This window comes from Glandiceps talaboti, chromosome 14, assembly GCF_964340395.1.
Source record: "Glandiceps talaboti chromosome 14, keGlaTala1.1, whole genome shotgun sequence".
Classification (NCBI taxonomy): domain Eukaryota; kingdom Metazoa; phylum Hemichordata; class Enteropneusta; family Spengelidae; genus Glandiceps; species Glandiceps talaboti.
In genome coordinates, this window is record NC_135562.1 from 4,657,776 (window position 1) to 4,676,551 (window position 18,776).

An 18,776-nucleotide genomic window follows, 5' to 3' on the forward strand; every position below is an offset into this window, starting at 1 on the left:
TTGTTTGCAATTTTATAACATGATTGAAAGTAAATGTTGGATAACAACATCAATGGCATGTATATACAGCTTAATTCCACTCTGCCTTTTAAGTAGAAGTCACCATTCTCAATAAAATTACAAGTAAGATCAAAGGTCCACTACTGTAGCATTAATAAATTTGCATAAATGATCTGTTTAAGATTAAACATCCATTTTATCACATTATACTTTGGAAAGATCATAAAGGCGAGAAAAAAAAATTGTGTGTTTCCGATATGGCCCAAGGAAATTAGGGTTTGGTTGGTTGGTTTTATTTTATTTTATCGTTACCTTCTCAATTGTTTTCATTTTTTAAATAATATTGCTTTGACCCTAAAGCAAACAAAATATTGGTCAGAATACCCCTTCTGTGATAGTTTGATGAAGTATGTACATACATCACTGGGGAAAGAAAACAGATGTACATGAAGGTCAAGAAGACAAAGAATTTCTAATCTTTTTGTTTTAAATGTTGAAAAAATGTTTAGGGTCTGTCGGGTTATCAGAAACCCACAATTATTTTTTAATTTTGCCTAATTTGGAATGAAATCTTTCCTCATCATGATAAAAACCTGAAATTGAATGTCTAGATGTAAATGTCTAATGGAAACATGTCTCTAAGTAGACCAAATCATTACTGTTAGTAAGTACACATCATATTTTTACATTCTTTGAAATAACCAGTATGTAAACTTTATACATCATTCTTTTTTAACATAGGAGTTCATACCATACCGAGCACAAATATTGAATTTGTACCATATTTTATATATAGAGATACCTTCCTTTGTTATAGAAATCAAAATGTTATTATTATTAATCTCATTTTAAAGGGGCACAAGCTGAGTTTATACATGTTTTGAGAGGATAATTTTTGCTGCATACAAAAATGTTGTAGTATTCCATCTGGTATAATGTTATAATGTATTAAATGATTTGATAATGTAATTTAATATACCTATACTGAAATGGCAAGGAAACCTGTTTTCCATTAAACAAAGCCACAGGCGTGATCAAGGTCCATAGTAGACGGATCGAAACATCACATTCATTTCCAATTTACCATTCCAAAGTAACTATATTGTAGTGTCCTATTGATTCTTGGAACCACAAACAACATATTCTCCAAAGCCGAAAGATGATTCAGTTACAGCTGCACTGTTTTTTTTATCAAACTGACAACCAACATATTCACTGAAACTTGTTAAAATATCAATAATTCTACATGTTAATTAGAGTTTGATTTACATCTATAAGTACTAAGTAGTACATGTACACTAACAGTTAGTTGAAACTGTGATTGTGTTGGGATGATGATTTTAGAGTGCGGACTTAAAAGTCAATTTGATTGGATTTAAAGTATGATATCGTGTGTACATGTATAGCTACACACATACTTTTAGTCACAGGTGATTTCACACTGTTCAGGGTGTATAGTATTATGAGTAAGTCATATTAAAGAAAAAAAATTCCTGATGCAGCTAGTGCAGCAGTGATGTCATCAAAGGCATGCATTCAATTTGATGTTAAAAATATACAAGATTAACTGATCAAGCAAATTGCACTTATATGATAAATTCAGCTTGTGCTTCTTTATAAGTAAATATACACATCATATTATTCCTAAATGAAGTTATCCACATAAGTAGGAGACCTAGTATTCATCATAATCCTATCATTAAGTATATTCTGAGTCCATGAAACCCTAGTATCACGGCAAAATATTTATTTATAAATACAAGTCTTTAAAAGATAAGTCTTTAGTGGTACAAAAATGAATTATCTGAGAAAACATGAATTTCTTTATTTTTCATGTCAACAGGAACGATAAGGATACTGCCATCAATTTTTTTTCTCATTTACACAATTGAAACCAATCATAAACAAATTTTACATCTTCTAATCTCAAATTTAGGTACAAGTTCTTTTGGGTCAACTGATCACCTTTTCAATAGTCTCAGTTATACAGATTTTCTGACTTCAACCACCCCAGCAGAAAATCTGGGGCATTACAACATCACTGATTGGAAAAGGATGGTTGTGTGGAGAGGCTGGCCCACAACATGAACTCTAGATTTGTAGTAAAATGATACCTTGTTAACTCTTGCCTAGAGTATTTGGGTTATCTCCTAAACAAAGATAATTTTCAAAACATTTATATGAAATATATACAGAGTTGATGAAAATATGTAAATTAGGAACCATTTTCATCCAATCAGTGGCTCTCACAGATCCTGACAGTGGCCAAGTTCCTCCTTATACATATAACTTTATATTGTCAGCAATATCCCAGACTTTTGCTCGGCCATGAAGTTAGTCATCACCGGTGATGAGTCTGGATAACTGAAACTAACTTTTTTACAAATAAAGCAAGGCAAACCAATGAAACAAACTTTTTTTGGGTTTGAATATAATTTGGCTTGATCATTATAATTGGTATTTTCAGATATAGGCAAATGTTTCTAACTAAGCCAGCGATGCGGGCCTAAAAGAACTCATCCCTAGCCTGAAGTTTGTCTATCGATTCTTTAAGTACATGACATTTTCCTCTTTATAGGATTGTTCCAAGAGATTCCGACACATTTCAATGATATCTTTATATTCATTTTGTATTAAAGTTCAGTGGCCGTCCAATTAACATGTCTGAATGAAGCATTTCTTATTTGTAGGATGCATTGCATTGCAATCACTACGTAAAAATATCATACTCATCCTATGTTCCAATCACCCCATAAAATTTAGCTTATTTGCATGAGGTCAAAGTTCATCTTGGGTTAAAATCATTATGCAAATTTCAAGATGCTCTCAGAAATAAAGTTGTTGTTTTTTTCAGTGTCCCTACTTACTGGCCAGGTTTTTTGTATCATGGGACCCCAAGGCACAGACGTTTAAATTAGACGACTACTGCACTTTAATGTGATTGTCGTCTATAAGATGATTCCTCTCGGTTATCTTCCATCATGTTTACACTCCAAACATTTTCTTGACTGTGTATCCAGGCATGGAATACATGAATAGAACTAGGATAGCTGTCAGGAGAGCCATAATAGTTGCCTTGATAATCAGACATCGGAACCGAACACATACTAAGTACTTCAGGGCTTTCATCGGATTCAAGAAGGAAATGAAGGATGTATCCGGACGACTGTGGAAAGAATATTACGAAGAATTAGTATAAAATATCAAGTAGAGTATTGGACAAATAAAATTGACACAAGTATACATGCAGTATAGCTGCCACAAGCACTTGTCAGATGGCAATGCAAAATAATCTATATGAATTAGCTTCAATTGCTTGGCTTAATTCCTGTATCATTGAGTTATAAGTTACACATATCAAAAGTGTTGATATACAAGTTTTATGACCTTACCATTTTTTATTCTATTTTGGTTATGATGAAAGACTAGAATTTAATAGAATTTCCAAGAACTTTCATTCATACGAGTATTGAATGTGCATCATGTGATAACACTTGGTAACAGTGTGATAAACATGTGATAATCTTGAGATTATCATGTTTATAAACATGTCACAGCCATGTGGTAACCAGCAGAAAACATGTGGTAATCATGTGATAACCATGTGGTAATCATAAGGTATGAAATGTTCGACAATGACTGAGCAATTCCTAATTTTCATTTCAGATACTGTTCTTTGACATTTCATTATTTCTCAGTTGAGATGATAATTCTCAGCAATCAAGAATATGAGCAGCAATTAGGACTATCCATGATATTGGAAAGTTACCATTTTATCGACACACATAAAACAGAATATTGTAAGGGTTCCACATAATGACAAGTGCTTGTGACAGTTTAAACACCATCACCTCTTTGTGTCAAGAGATTGAAATATTTTAATATATCTGTAATACAGCAAAGCAAAGGAATCATTACAGGCTGTTAATAGCTGGATAATGCTGTGAAAAAAACCTTTAAATGGATGTGAATTATGAGGAAATCATGACTACATAAATACAATGAATGGAAAACTGTGGATAACAGGTCAGAAAGCACCTTATTACACAGCATCTAGCACATTACAAGCATTTAATAAAGATTAAATGGTAATATTATTGTTAAATAATGTTGAAAATATAAGCTGTAACAATTAAGCCATTGGAAAGAATTGATGGTTAAAATTAAGAATGAAAAAGAATCTTACATACAAGCTAGGGGAAATAAAAATAAAGGGGAAATAGACTTTTCAAGATCTTTACATGTTTGTTTTATAGTATGCTGGCCAATAAAATAAGATTTAATTTGGTCATCGAACTGAATTTTCATTTGCTCTAAAATACGCCATGATTTTAATAAAATTTCCAGGAACTTTCATGACAGTGTTTTAGTTGATAACCATGTGATAATCACTTGATATCCATGTGGTAATCATGTGATAACCATGAGGAAAGCATGTGATAATCTTGTGGTAATCATTGGATGTTAGGAAATGGCACATGTAAAGATCTATGACGGGTGTACATATCGGTATTATATACTAATGCAGGGATGGGATACAGGCATGGATTCTGTGAAAAGAATTTAAAAAAGAATTATGGCTAATAGCATGTCTCTTATCATTATCAGCTCCTTTTATATTTTCATTAAAATGGTTTTAGTACATCAATTGCAAATGCTGTTGATAAACCCAAACCATTTCGTAGAGAATTCTGATACATTTTGATAGTAATAGAGATGATACCAATTTTTTAAGTAAATAAACATTCATTGGAATAAAGTGAAAATAAATAAATAAAGCTAAAAGTTTGCACCGTAATATTTTCATTATAATGTATCATCATTTTCTATAATCTTTCAAAAGGACATTGGTAAATATTCTGAATGCTGTCACTCTTTTTCCTACTTTTTAAATACACCTTAGTTCAAAGGTTTTATAGCGATTGAAAATCATAAACGCATAGTATATTTACTGACTGTTGCAAATTGGACAAGTCAGTTTTTTAAAGATATAAAGCTGCAAATAAACAAACTTTTCAAATGTCTGTACTTTTGGAAATAATTTCATTTATAATTGGCCATCTCTATTACAATAAAACTGAATCACATTAGCAAACAATTAAGAAGGCAGTCAACCTTACAACCAATAAAAAAAGCAATGTCATCATCATATTTCATTAAAATAATCCTTAAGAATTAGACAGAAATTAACACAAATAAAAGTTACACCATATACCCGCTATATTGCCATCACCAAGCTCTTACAATGTTTGCATATTGGCAAATGAAATAGTATACCTGGACCACGACTTTCATTTAAGCACCCATAATCTTCTTAACTGTATATCCAGGCATGGAATAGATGAACAGCCCTATTATGGCTATGAGTAGGGCTGATATTACTAATTTGATGATAAGGTTTCTGAATCGAACACAAATCATGTACTTAAAGGCCTTCAGGGGACTCAGGAACCATACAAATGAAGTGTCTGGGCGACTGTAGAAAGATAAAGTATTCAAGTAACAGTTAATACCACAAATCATCAATGATACTGGTGAGAAATGATGATCCAGAACAAGAGGAATGTACCTCATGTCTTTAAAGAAAGGGAGTTATATCATTCTTGCTCTGGCTGTCAAAAGATAACCAACTATACAAAACGCAGCAAAATCCAATGATTTTGATTTCATATTTCTGTGAATGTTCGTTCTGTATACTTAATAGGACAATTGAAAATTAAATCTAAATACAGCAACACGATTTGATTAAAAAATATTCATCAATTTGGTAGATGAAATGAATTACATAGGATAGGTTGAAGGTTGAAAACTATTTTCTATGTTGAACTTCTTGTTTGTTAACCATTGCATTTCAACGACATAATTTAACATAATTTGCATACATGGATATAAATTATCCTCATATTCTGCATTAGGTGAAACAGATTATGTTAGGATTATGTTTTACACTTCAAAGTTGATGATGCAGTCAAACTTTGGAAGATGCAACTTTTCTAAAAATAACATGAATTGCTATCTCCCAATATTATATCATCAGCTGAAAACATAATTATTCTGAAAACATGATTGATGGCATGAATGCAAACGTTCTCTGATTTATCTTTTAAACTTGCAAGCTAATTCTGTAATTCAAATTCAACATATGGAATATTTCCAAGATTTTCAATTGAATTTTCATTATAGTTTATGAAATAGATTCTTTCATGCATATCTGAATGTGTCAAAACATTACAATTTTTTTTTTTTTTTAGAGATTTACTCTATTTTACATATATATCTGGATGCTGCAAGCACACTAGATAAATCAGGAAAGCACAAGTTGACATGTAACAAGTACATTATGTATTTCTACAAAGATACACAATCCATTCTCTCACCAAATCATAACATTGCTGGAACACTATGCCACATTCAATTCTTAATCCCAATGGCAGTTTTGACCTTGTCCCGTGCAATTTTAAATATTGTGTGCGGCATGACACTTCAAATTTTGATGGCATTACAATACATTTACTTCTTACTCCCCAGCTTAATACCACCTTGCCACATGACTTATTGTGCATGGCATAACAAGGCAAATTGTGGTCTGAATGTGTGCCACCAACACCATCAATACATGCATTAATGTCTAACTGACTTTTTATACAAAGTTAAAACTAACTCAATAATAAATATGCTGTTGAGTATGTATAAAGTACTGTACACTAATGCGATATTCATTATTTCAATTCTCAAAATGAAATATGTATAAGAATATGAATATCAAAATCCCAGTAAATGTCAAGATATTCTCCTCAGTGGCAAAGTAAAGGTGCTTATAGCCATCACATACATGTATTCCTTCCAGTTTCACAATTTAGCTGGAACGTGCCTCAGGGACGAACTTTACTGAAATCAAAGTTATTAAATATCTCCAAACTTTGCTACATCAAAGCTAATTGTTCCTCATCCTTTTGAAATATAAAGAAATTTTGGGGTTCAAATTCTTGTTTTCAAGAAATTTGATAATCTGTTATTTTTCCCACAGACTCAGTATTTGGTGGCCATATTGGCTTTTAAAATGACTAAATTTTGAAATCATTTTGACCATTGCTCCAAAATTTTATATAGTGACCCCCAGATTCTTTAAACTGACCTTAATTGAAAATAAGGTTGGACTGTTATAATTAACAGTTATAGCAAACATTTAAAAAGTGTTCATTTCTGAGATGTATTCTACAATTTCAATTATTAATAGCTTAGATCAGTGGTTGCAAATCCCATTCTATTACTTCATGACTATACTGTGCAAATATTATTTTTTTTAAACAAAACCCAAAACAAAATATTGATAAAGTAACAATAAACTAACTTAATTTGGTTCAAAATCTTGATAACTGCAAGGTACCACTGTTTGCTAACTCTACTATAGGATGATCAAATTAAGGACATTGACCCATTAACATCATCTACATGTACATCCACGACAGTGAACCATCCCATAATATTCACCTTATCCATGACCCTTGACCTTACAATTCACATGCACCTTATGTAAAGGCTGTGCAGAGCTTTGGAAAAAAAACACTGAATAAACTATGGATGGATGAGGAGATGACTTTAACTAGATGAAACTGAGAAAAAATTTAGTTAGTGACATTTTAATAATTATATATTTACCTTTATTTTGAAGCTGCATGATTCAGGAGACCACAAAACTCATATCAAGTTGAATTAAAAAGACAAAGACAAAGCAAGGTTTCCCTATTCGACATCCTATATTTATTACATACTGCACAATATCAAGATCTTTTGGAATACAGACATTTACAAAAACACTTACAAGTCAAATAGCTTTGTACAGGGTATACCAAAAGTTTATAACTGTTACACTAATTACTCTTGAAGATAAATTCTTTTGCTCTGTATACTTCAGTTTGCAGGTCATCTAGTAATAGTCTACATTTTCTGCATTTGTACATCATATTTTTGTGATCTCCCCTATCTCTTTGTCTGACTCATCACTCATGTAACAGTAGCAATCATAAATTTTACTTAGAATAAGAACTTTTTTGGATTGCTATATATTGATTGCAACAAAAATACCCTTGTTCATCAAACAGTCTGCTTTGCAGGTTTCGGTAATACGAATGTCTGCAACACATGCAGACATGTACTATTTCTTGATTATAACAAATCATTTTTTATAGCCTTCAGTGATTGGCTTAGACTGTATCACAAGGTATGGACTATTGACCCATAGTGACCTCATTTTGCATATAGAGGTTCTAGTCATATTCTATTTTCCCTAGGGCAATATTCATCTGGCACTGAGGTTATGTGAGATTTGCTTTGACTATGGTAAGAATATGTGTCTGAGAATGTGATGCGTTATAAAACACATTGCCTGGCCTTGTTTAGGTGCTTGTAGACATCATTTCACGTCCCCTCATGCTATTGTGAAGCAACTGTTTCCATCAGCTTTCAGTATCAGGAAATAGTAGCTACATGACAGCACTAGGAGTAATAGATGACAACTAGTGCCCCTCACAGACAGGTAATAAGTGTATAATAGATTGTGCTTAAAAGCTAAATCTGCCTCTCCTCTCACTTTTAGGCCATGCTTTCCGCTTAACAATATTAAGTAATGAAAATAATGAAAACTAAGTGTTAAGAATGAAACTAATGGAAATCAGTCATAGAAACATACATGTACTATTTCATGAATAATACAACATTTTCGGAATGTTGTTTAAAAGCTTAGATACTTTTCATCCCAGCAATTTGCTTGTTATGTTGAAGAAATCACTGGAAAAATCATACATATGATATCAATATATTAAGTAATATGCTTTTTTGATAGTTGTATCACACATTCTGCTTTGTTGTTTAAAGTTACAATCACTGTACTTAAAAGTCAACATTTGATATACCCTGTCCATATCTATAACTTTCCCTTCAGTAAGTATTAAAAGCCTAGTATGATCTTGCTATAGTATGAAAGTGTCACCAACCATTACACCCCTCCTCATGTCACTGATTACATCATTTCATTTCACACAGATAGGGTTATTAACACTCATGTCTACAAAGAAATCTCTTGACTATGATACATATATACATTTTATTGCTTTGCAGTAACAAATGTACTACTGACTACTTCGAATTATGAATATTGTTATAAGGGAGACATATATTCTTCATGGCAGTCAACCTTTTGAATCCATCAGATATTTCTTGGATCATTTCACCAACCAATGCTTACAAGTGTATTACTCCCATTAGAAGTCATATGTTTTACTTCCCCTAGCAGTTTACATTGCACATTCTATTCCTCAGTTATTTACACGTTTACTCTCCTCAGATGTGTAATGTGTTTCTCTCCCACCCTGACAGCAGCGTGTGTTTAATTACAATGAGTAGTTCACATATGTTCTATCCCACAGGAGCTAATTCACCAAAAAAAAACTGTATGCCATGCCATGTAGATGTTTTATGAGTCACTTCCTCAAAATATTTTTTCTTTCAACCAGAAGGAATGACATGTAGCCATAATGAAATGTCTTATTAGTAGCTATAGTCGCAAGTAATGATGGACAATGAAATATTCCAAGAAATTCCAAAGGTTGTGTTTAGTACACTGGGCACCATACAAACATTATATATCAAGTAGACATCAATAATATATATGATGGCTTAAATGTCATTCAAATAGGTCAAAATCCTAGCATTCATTCTCTAACAGGTACCACTAAATGGAAATATTTGTTCACACTCCAGTTATGGAATCAGTGGCTCTGTGAAAGTTTCCACTTATTAATGATAAGAGACATGTATCTTATTAATGTCATCACATCCACCACAATGTAGAGTTTAATTCTATGATGTATTTTATAATTTATATATCTCTATATATGGATGACTATATAAAAGCACAGGGGTAATACTTATTTAGCATCGAACACACACACACACACACACACACACGTCTCTCTCTCTCTCTCTCTCTCTCTCTCTCTCTCTCTCTCTCTCTCTCTCTCTCTCTCTCTCGTAGTCTCTACATAATAAGATATTGGAATCACAGTTTTTACCTTTTACTTTAAAGTGGTCATATGGATGAGGATTGGGGTATTTATATCCTACTTGAAAATTCAATGTGAAATAACATTGTTTAAATCTGTGTTTGTCACTGAATACATTGCAAAAAGCCAAAAAATGAGTAAAAATATTTGTTATTCTATGTACAATAACAAACACTTCACATAGTTATTATGCTTTTGCAATTCATTGAACTACAAACAAGGACTTGGCATATGTTGTGTCACATTGATTTTTCAAGGCGGGAGCCATGAAAAAATTGTTTTATAAATTAAAAATCCAAAATAAATACCAATCCTCCTTCATATGGCCACTTTATCAAATCACTGGATCTCAAATGTCTTTTTTTTTTATCTGAGGCACAAAACAATGCAGATCTAAAGAGTCACTCGACTGAATTTTCTTACACTTTTACAAGATTACTGTATAGATTATGTAAGCTGTAGTCTTCCTATTCAAAAAAAGAACCTCTTGTACTATGACAAATTCTCTTATGTTAGTTTAATTAAGGTAGAATGTGCCTTGGCAACCAATTTCCCTGAGAATCAAAGTTCTTTAAATCCTTTTCATATTTGACATTTAAACACTTGTTCCTGGTCCTTTTGAATTAATAATAGAAATTTGGGGTTCATTGTGTTGTTTCCAAGGCAACCAACAATCTTTTCTTTTCAAACATAGTTAAAACAGTATTCGATGGCCATATTTGATTTTAAAAATGGCTTTGTATCATTTTGAACTATTTTCAAAAATATGTATGGTTTGATTTTTTCTTAATTTTGGTTTGAGCTTCTTGAACAAAATAACACAAAAAGTTCTGAGGTACATACATTCCCTTTAAATATATAAGTAGCAAAAGTCCTGTAAATGGGAAAAGCATTGCAGCAGCTGTGAAATATAATAATGTAATTCATTCTTGTAACATAATCTATAATTGTAGTTATTACCCTCCTCATTAGAAGCTCTTTAAGTAGTTGCATTCAGCAGCATAAGTCGCTGCTTTGGAGAAAAAATTATGTTTAAAAAACTGTCAGTGAAAATTCATGGTACGGTAGATCAAAAAGAAAGGGGAATATCATTGTCCACTGTCTAAAAAATAAGAAAATTCAATGAGTGACCCTTGGAATGCATTGCTTAATTCAGTTATAATAAATCCACCTTTGCCTAATTTCCCTACTACTAGCTATAATATATACCAGTAAAATCTAAAACCTAGACATTTCACAAGAAGCATGGCACATGCATGTAGGAAACTCATTAATGGGAAAAATGTACACACTCAACTCATTAAAGTTATGGTATATTTTACTTTCCTAGTATTATAAAATATTGTGACTTCTGACTATTTACATAATGGATAGACTACTTCATGATACATATATGTCATAAGTAGGTAACTTAATTCAAAGTATTTATGATAATGGCAATAGAAGATAGCCCTTTCAAAGAAACTATGATTTACATACACTTTCATCTGTATATGCTAGAAAGTAACGCAATATGTACCATTTTACATGATCAATCTTTCTTCACGTATATTCATTTATTAATTTTCGTGATCTTAGCTGAGCTCTTTGTAAAAATCACAAACTTTCAGCATATTTGAATCTAAATTCTACTATTACCATCTTAGACAAGCTTGAAGTGAGAAAAGCAGTGAGAGTATTATCTTAGACAAGCTTAAAGCTGCACTAGCTGCATCTGGAACAATTTTTGAAACTATTTTATTAGACAATATTAACTTAATCATAATATTGTACATCCTACAATGTATTGAATCCCCTGTGGGTAAACATAATTGTGTAGCAGTACACATAGTATGGTGCAATATAACAAGTTAAATAGATTTTTGGGTCCACAACCAAAAATCAGTGCCCATTCTGGCAAACCAGAGCTGCTATTTCTTCCGCGAACTTCGATATAAAGAAACGGCACATTTTGGATGGTGTCGTCAAAGAGGCCATGGTTTGCGACGATGTCAGTGCCTCAGTGAATCACAATTTCAACTCATTACTATACTACATATTGATAAAATCAACCCGTAATTGACATGTACAATGTCTAATAATTGGTATTTTAACAATTTTCGGTGAATATATTGTTTGTTTTGCGGTCAAAAGCAAAATACCCAGATTACAGCTAGTGCAGGTGTAAATATAGAAAAGCAGTGATGTTATGTGCAGAGAAGTACCAACAGGCATGTAAGGAATGATAACAAATTTGTAATATTATCTCAACTTCTCTGTACAGATACTTGAAATAAAGATGTTTACTTTTACATACTACAGAATTCAGAAGGCCATCACATGAAAGACTTCTAAACCACATTTAGTTGCTATAGATAGATGCTATTATTATTATTTTGCATAATATAATACTACTAACAGTCATTTACAAAAAAATTATCAAATTTAACATTAACACAACAAATACTTTAAATTAATATTAGTAAGTGCATAAATTTCTATCGCGATATTGATATTCTTTTACAGCAAGTCATTAGTAAATCATGGTAAAGATCATTTGAATTCCAAATCAGTATATACAATATACAATATTTGAATGTACATATTTTTCTTTTCAAAATCCAAAATTCAACTTTATCCATAACATTCCTATAGCTGTTCTGGTTTATTACTTATTCTACATATAAATGAAGTATAAAAATTGAAAACAGAAAACCTCAACTTTGGCGAATAGCATTTTTTTTTAAAATCCGTACTTCAAAAATGCATTTAAAACTAAAATAAACAAAATTTTGAACATAACTTAGATGTATACTAAAACTTAGGAGGATAATGGCAAGTTAGATAAATGGAAACATTTTGGATATTTCAACATATCTTCAAATCAAAATATGATATGAATGGTCAGATTTATTATCAATCAAACAAATATTTTTCATTCATCCATTTGGCAAACAAAAGATCTCTATTTAAACAATGTACATATTATTTTCTTAGTCACTATTCATTCAGACCATATGCCAAATAAAGAATTTTGAATGAAACAATTTTGTACCAATTTATTTTTCTTTGTCAACCATTTTAGCAGGCCATTTGGCAAAGATTTCTAATCTGACAATGTATACATTTACTTTTTCTTAATGGACCTTTTACTTGGTCCATTCATCACATGAAGGACCTTTACAAACTGTTCTTGGGTTACCTTATTAATCCATAACTTGGCAATAATTCCATTTCTATCACCTTGTTATTACTTCTGATTATTACTCACAGTATCAATAATGTAAAGTCTTAAAAATATTTAAAACAGAAAGAAATTAGAGCATTGCATCTCTTGAAAAAAGAAGTTAGAATAAGTGTATCATCTGAAAAAAAACCCAGATGGCTGCCAAAAAATTGCAGCAAAAATTTGAAAAGCAGAAGAGTTGAAGGTAGTTTTCTTCCAACCCCAAATAACAACTTTTCAAAGACTGGTTCATGTGTATTTGCAATGTTAGTCATAACTTCAGTGGGTGCATTTGTTAAAATCCAGATGGCAACCAGACAGGATGCCAAGATTACAATTATAGGGTTACTAGGCCCCAAACATTTTCTTGACTGTATATCCAGGCATAGAGTAGAAGAAAAGTGCGAGTATAGCAATCAGCAAGGACATGATGATAGCTTTAAGGATGACCCATCTGTAGTTACGCCAGAGAATGTAGCGGATAGACTTCAGAGGGCTTAAGAACCATATAAATGAAGTATCAGGCCGACTGTGAGGTGAGGAAAAAAAAGAGGTAAATAAAAATAATAAGTAACAAACATGCAATACCTCAATCATTCAAAATACAGCAAATGCACAGCACACAGAGTAGTGGTGATCACCACATGACAGCCACATGATAAGGTGCATTGACATAATGATGATCACATGACAGACACATGCAATAAGATCAAATCAGAGTGAAATACTTGCAATCAATAGTGTGTTGTATTACTTGTATATATTTCTAGTGCACATTCATATCATTAAAAACCTTAGAATTGAACATGGTGTTTTCAAACAGTGCACTGGTTAGTCAATTAGTACAAGGTGCATAATGGTCAGCCTGAATCAACCCAGCTGGCCTGCAGAGAACAGTTGGTTGTTAGTAGTTGGAAAGTAAAGAAATTCTGTGAACCACCACAAAGTGAGTACAACTGAACAAACAGGATTATTATCAAGCATCATGCATGTTGTAATTTCTCTTATCTTGTCATTGCCTATTAATTCTGTTTAATTAAATCCCTTTGTAGAATGTGAAGAAGTAAAGAAATGTAGTGATCAAAATAGACAATGATCTGACAGTAGTTGTGTCCTTTGTAATGGCTTGCAGACTATCTTTATTTTTATGGTAAAAGTATCAATGATGAGATTTATACTGTTCAGTGACTGATATTACTGCAGTTTATAGTAATGTACCATGCAGTCCCACCACCATGGATATGACAAATTCAGCATGTTCAACTTTCTGAAATAAAACTGTGAATTATATCTAAACAGTGCACTGTTCATTAACTCTATAGTGCTGAACTAGTCTACATGCCCATATGGAATTTTAAAAATTTGGAAGATTTAGTAAGAAATGGTGTATGTGAATGATGACATGAGCAGTCTTGCCACAGTGTTTTTGGTAGATTTTAAAATGTATGATATCCATTAACCTTACTTCCAATCTTGAAGGACCAATGCTTATCAAAACATACCACAATTCAGCATTCACAACAGAGGAACATGATCATATTAGAGATGAACAAGAAGCAACTTCTATATCATCAACATGCTTCAAAGAAAGATCTCCTAAGTTCCACATTTGATGACACTACCTCATATCTATAGGGTAGCATCACCTCAACGAATCATGCCAACCATGAGTCTTTACATTATGTGTGGAAATAAACAATTGCACTTTAAGAACCCAATGGTGTTAAGTAGTTGCATTATGCATTGTACGTGCACATAATCAGAAAAGAGAGACTTAAATAAATGATGAACAGTTAAAGTATTTGGAAACTTGATAACTTTATAATTAAGTCTCATGGAGGAATCCCGATTTGACAGCTTGCTATCCTTAGTAAAGACCACAGTATCACCCTCTATTGTATTTTTATGACTTTTTAGATATAAATGCCATTCTTTGAAATAATGAACTAGCTAGTAATAATATAAACTTCCTTTCCTTAGTTATTTATTTGGTAGAAATACATAAATATAGCTTTGAACATAATGATAATGCTTCAGCACAAAACTAGATTACTTTACAACTCACATTAGTACTGGTTTCCATCTAACAAATGGCCTTTTTTTAGTACTGTCTCACATGTAGTTGGGAACAGTCCCAGTTTGAGAGCTAACATTATTAATATATAAATAATATCTGCATCATTTATGACACAAACTCTATGAATTTCAATCATAAAACTTTGAATTTGACATTCACAAGTAAACATAGACAATATTTTTTTACTGAGCAAATATTTTAAAAATAGGATAAATATATGATTTTACAGGTATGATGTTGGTATTTCTCCTAACATACTAGTTAATAGAGTACATTTAATGCTTGGTTTACACTGGGTATACATTATAATGCTTGGTTTACACTGGATATACAGTATCTTTAACGGATGTCATACAAAATGCTATGAATGGCTGTTAAGGAATTACTTTGTCATACCCAAGAAAGAATGCAACATCCTTTCATTAGTCTATTACTTCGGAGGTAAATCTGCTCTATGCCATTTTAAATAGGAATGTCTTTCCAAGCAATTGACTTTACAAATTCAATATTAAAAAATATCATTAAAAACTAAAGTGAAAAATTCATCAAGCAAACACAAACTGTAAAGTTACGCTACCTATAAACAGTTATGCGGTAGTCTTTTGGCACCCTTGAAGAACACAGGACCCAACCTTTAATGTGATAACAATTCTACAGTGGCTAATTCCTCAAACAACTACCTTATTTACTTATCCTGTACTCTCACATCCCTGACACAAATGTCACAGTACTAGACTCCTTCATTTTATCTGAATCCTGAAATTATTGTATTAGCCTCTCACAACTATTTCATTAACTATATTCAGTATGCTAACCCTCAAAGTGGCACAAGCTGAGTGTATAAGATTTTAACTCAAGGGTAACAACACTTATAATGTAAATCCTCAATTTTAACGATTCAAGTATAATATTAATGTCGATGCACAACTGCTATGCCATTACAATTGTCTTATGGCATTGTTAGAATAGTTGATTATTAAGTATGGATTTACTTGACAATTGTATAGGTATATTAAAGTATGTCATCGGATCATTAATAAGTTAGATCTTAATCCCAGGTTAAATTCAGTCAATTGCAAGTTAATGGTTATTAAGTATGCTTCAGTAAGTAGAATATTGTGAGTACCTTTAAATAAGCAGCATAAATTATACCCAAAGGCATATAAACTCAGCTTGTGCCCCTTTAATCTAAAGTCTTCTGAGTCTTCATTTTATCTGATTGATGGAATGAGTTATGGTTGAAAAAAGTTTTTAACTTGTATATCAGGCCACTGTACGTCAGCCTTTCCACATTTTCTCTTGCCTATCAAACACCAAAGATTTTTTTGACAGTATAACCTGGCATACTATAGACAAATAATACTATGAGTGCAAGAATGACTAGAACTGTTAAGACTTTGCAGATGGTCCACTTGAATAGACAAACAAGAAACCAGATGGCTTTCATAGGGTTCAGGAGGAAAACAAAGGAGGTATCAGGGCGGCTGCAGAAAAGGAAAAAAAAGAGAAAACAAAACATTTTTCAAAAAGGAAGCTTAAAGCAACAACTTGAACATTACTGGAATCATTGACTGTTGCAGGAGGGGAAAACAGGAAAACAGAACTTTTTTCAATAAAGAATGTAAAACTTAAAAGCAGAAATCAAAATTTCCATATTTTTTTACTTAGATCAAGGTTATGGCAAAACAATGTTTACAGTTGCTTTCATGAATGAATATTTCTCAAGTTTTAAAGAACTTATTTTCAGAAAAGTCTCATTAGAATAAGTCCTGGTGCATAGAATGGTAGTAGAGTCAGAAGTAAATAAAATGCACAAAAAACTGTCATAACTTAAATACACACAAAGTTATAATATCATACAAATATATTGCCTTGGTTAGGTTTGAATTCAAAAGTCTTAAGATCTCCAGGATGTTAATTCATACAAAAAAATTACATACTGCATAAAACGAAACATGTGAAGGCAATAAACATGACTTGTACATGATGCAGTGGCAAACATATATTATGATTAGCAAGGTGTAATATTGCAATGAAATTAAATAATATGTTAGCAACATTTACAATTGTGTCTTGGCAAAGAAAGCATAAAAATGGAAATAAGTATTGTTAGTATGTGATAAACATTTCAAAATGTGCTTCAACATAATATTTCAAAAACATGGACATACAATTACAAGTAGTATACAGACACTAAGAGACATGGATGACAATAGTTAATGGACATGACACATGATATTGCAAAAGTTGAAATGTCTTACAGTCCCAGCATGATGTAGGATTAAAAAAAGGAGCTTTTCCATGTTTTCCTGAAGTACTTTCGAAGAAAGGAGCTGATGATGATAGCGCTGTTAAGTCCCATGTATTGACACACCCCCGAAGACTTTACCAGTGACAGCAGAATGGATAAAGGTTCTCATATGATGACCAAGCAATATAATTTTGTATGTATAACACCAACACACTTGTTATTCCAGTATCAGCAGAATGGATGAAGTGTTCTCAATGACAACCAAGAAATGCCCAACATGTTGTAGAGATAATATACATACCCATGCTAGTCCAGACATCATACTAGAATCCCAACATTTTGGCAACAGTGTAACCAGGGACATTATAGATAAAGAGTGATAGGAATACAATAAGTAGAGCTATTAGAAGACCTTTAAGAATAACCCGTCGATATCTAACCCATAGGATGTAGCGGACTGATTTCCAGGGACTTAGGAACCACACAAAGGAAGTGGCAGGTCGTCTGAGTAGGGGGAAATTAAAACAAAACAGAACAGAAATAAAGATAAGGCACATACATGTAAAAGATAAGTGATAAACAGTGCATTATGAACAGAAATTTGTGCACATATCAAAGAAAAGAAAAAGCAAGGTAAAAAACAGGCAGAAGTAATGATTACATTTCTTGCACACAACCACATTGTGGTGAAAGTACATTTTTAGGATTTGTGTTGGATGTAATTTTTGCATTTGTTACCTCTGTCAATTGGTCATGGGGATGAGTTTAAGTTTTGTTCAGTTCTCACTAAAAGGTATAAATTACTGCAAAAAAATTTATTTTCAAAAATATCACTGTAGACTAATTGTATGACATGTAGTTATGATGGAAGGCTAGTGATATATCAGAATTTGCATAAGCAGGAACAGTACCATAACATTGCTTTCATAATTACATATTATGTACCAGTGATTACTTGCACTGGTACACACATATAGTACTATTTGCACTACAGTGCAATACTGAAAATGTTATTACCTATATGCAAATGTGGGCATGATTGTCCCTCACACAAAATTATGTGAATGCAAAGTACGAATCTTACAGAAATTTGTTGTTTCAGTTACACACACATGTACTCGTACTTGCACTGTTTTCTGCTGCACTTTCACTTGCTATTCTCGTTTAAGTATAGCTTCCAAG

The 18,776-nt window shown here is 32.1% G+C and overlaps 1 protein-coding gene across 1 annotated transcript in view; it reads right to left on the bottom strand.

Annotated features, from left to right (window-relative positions):
• Positions 1-3,033: 3,033 nt before the first annotated feature.
• The window catches only part of LOC144445927 (otoferlin-like), a 133,634-nt gene continuing 117,891 nt past the window's right edge, over positions 3,034-18,776 (bottom strand). Inside the window, exons 48-49 of the mRNA XM_078135569.1 lie at positions 5,278-5,476; positions 3,034-3,166 (exon numbers count right to left, since the gene is read on the bottom strand). Coding sequence (XP_077991695.1) covers positions 5,296-5,476 — 181 coding nt within the window. The 3' untranslated portion in view covers positions 3,034-3,166; positions 5,278-5,295. The remainder of the gene's footprint in view (positions 3,167-5,277; positions 5,477-18,776) is intronic.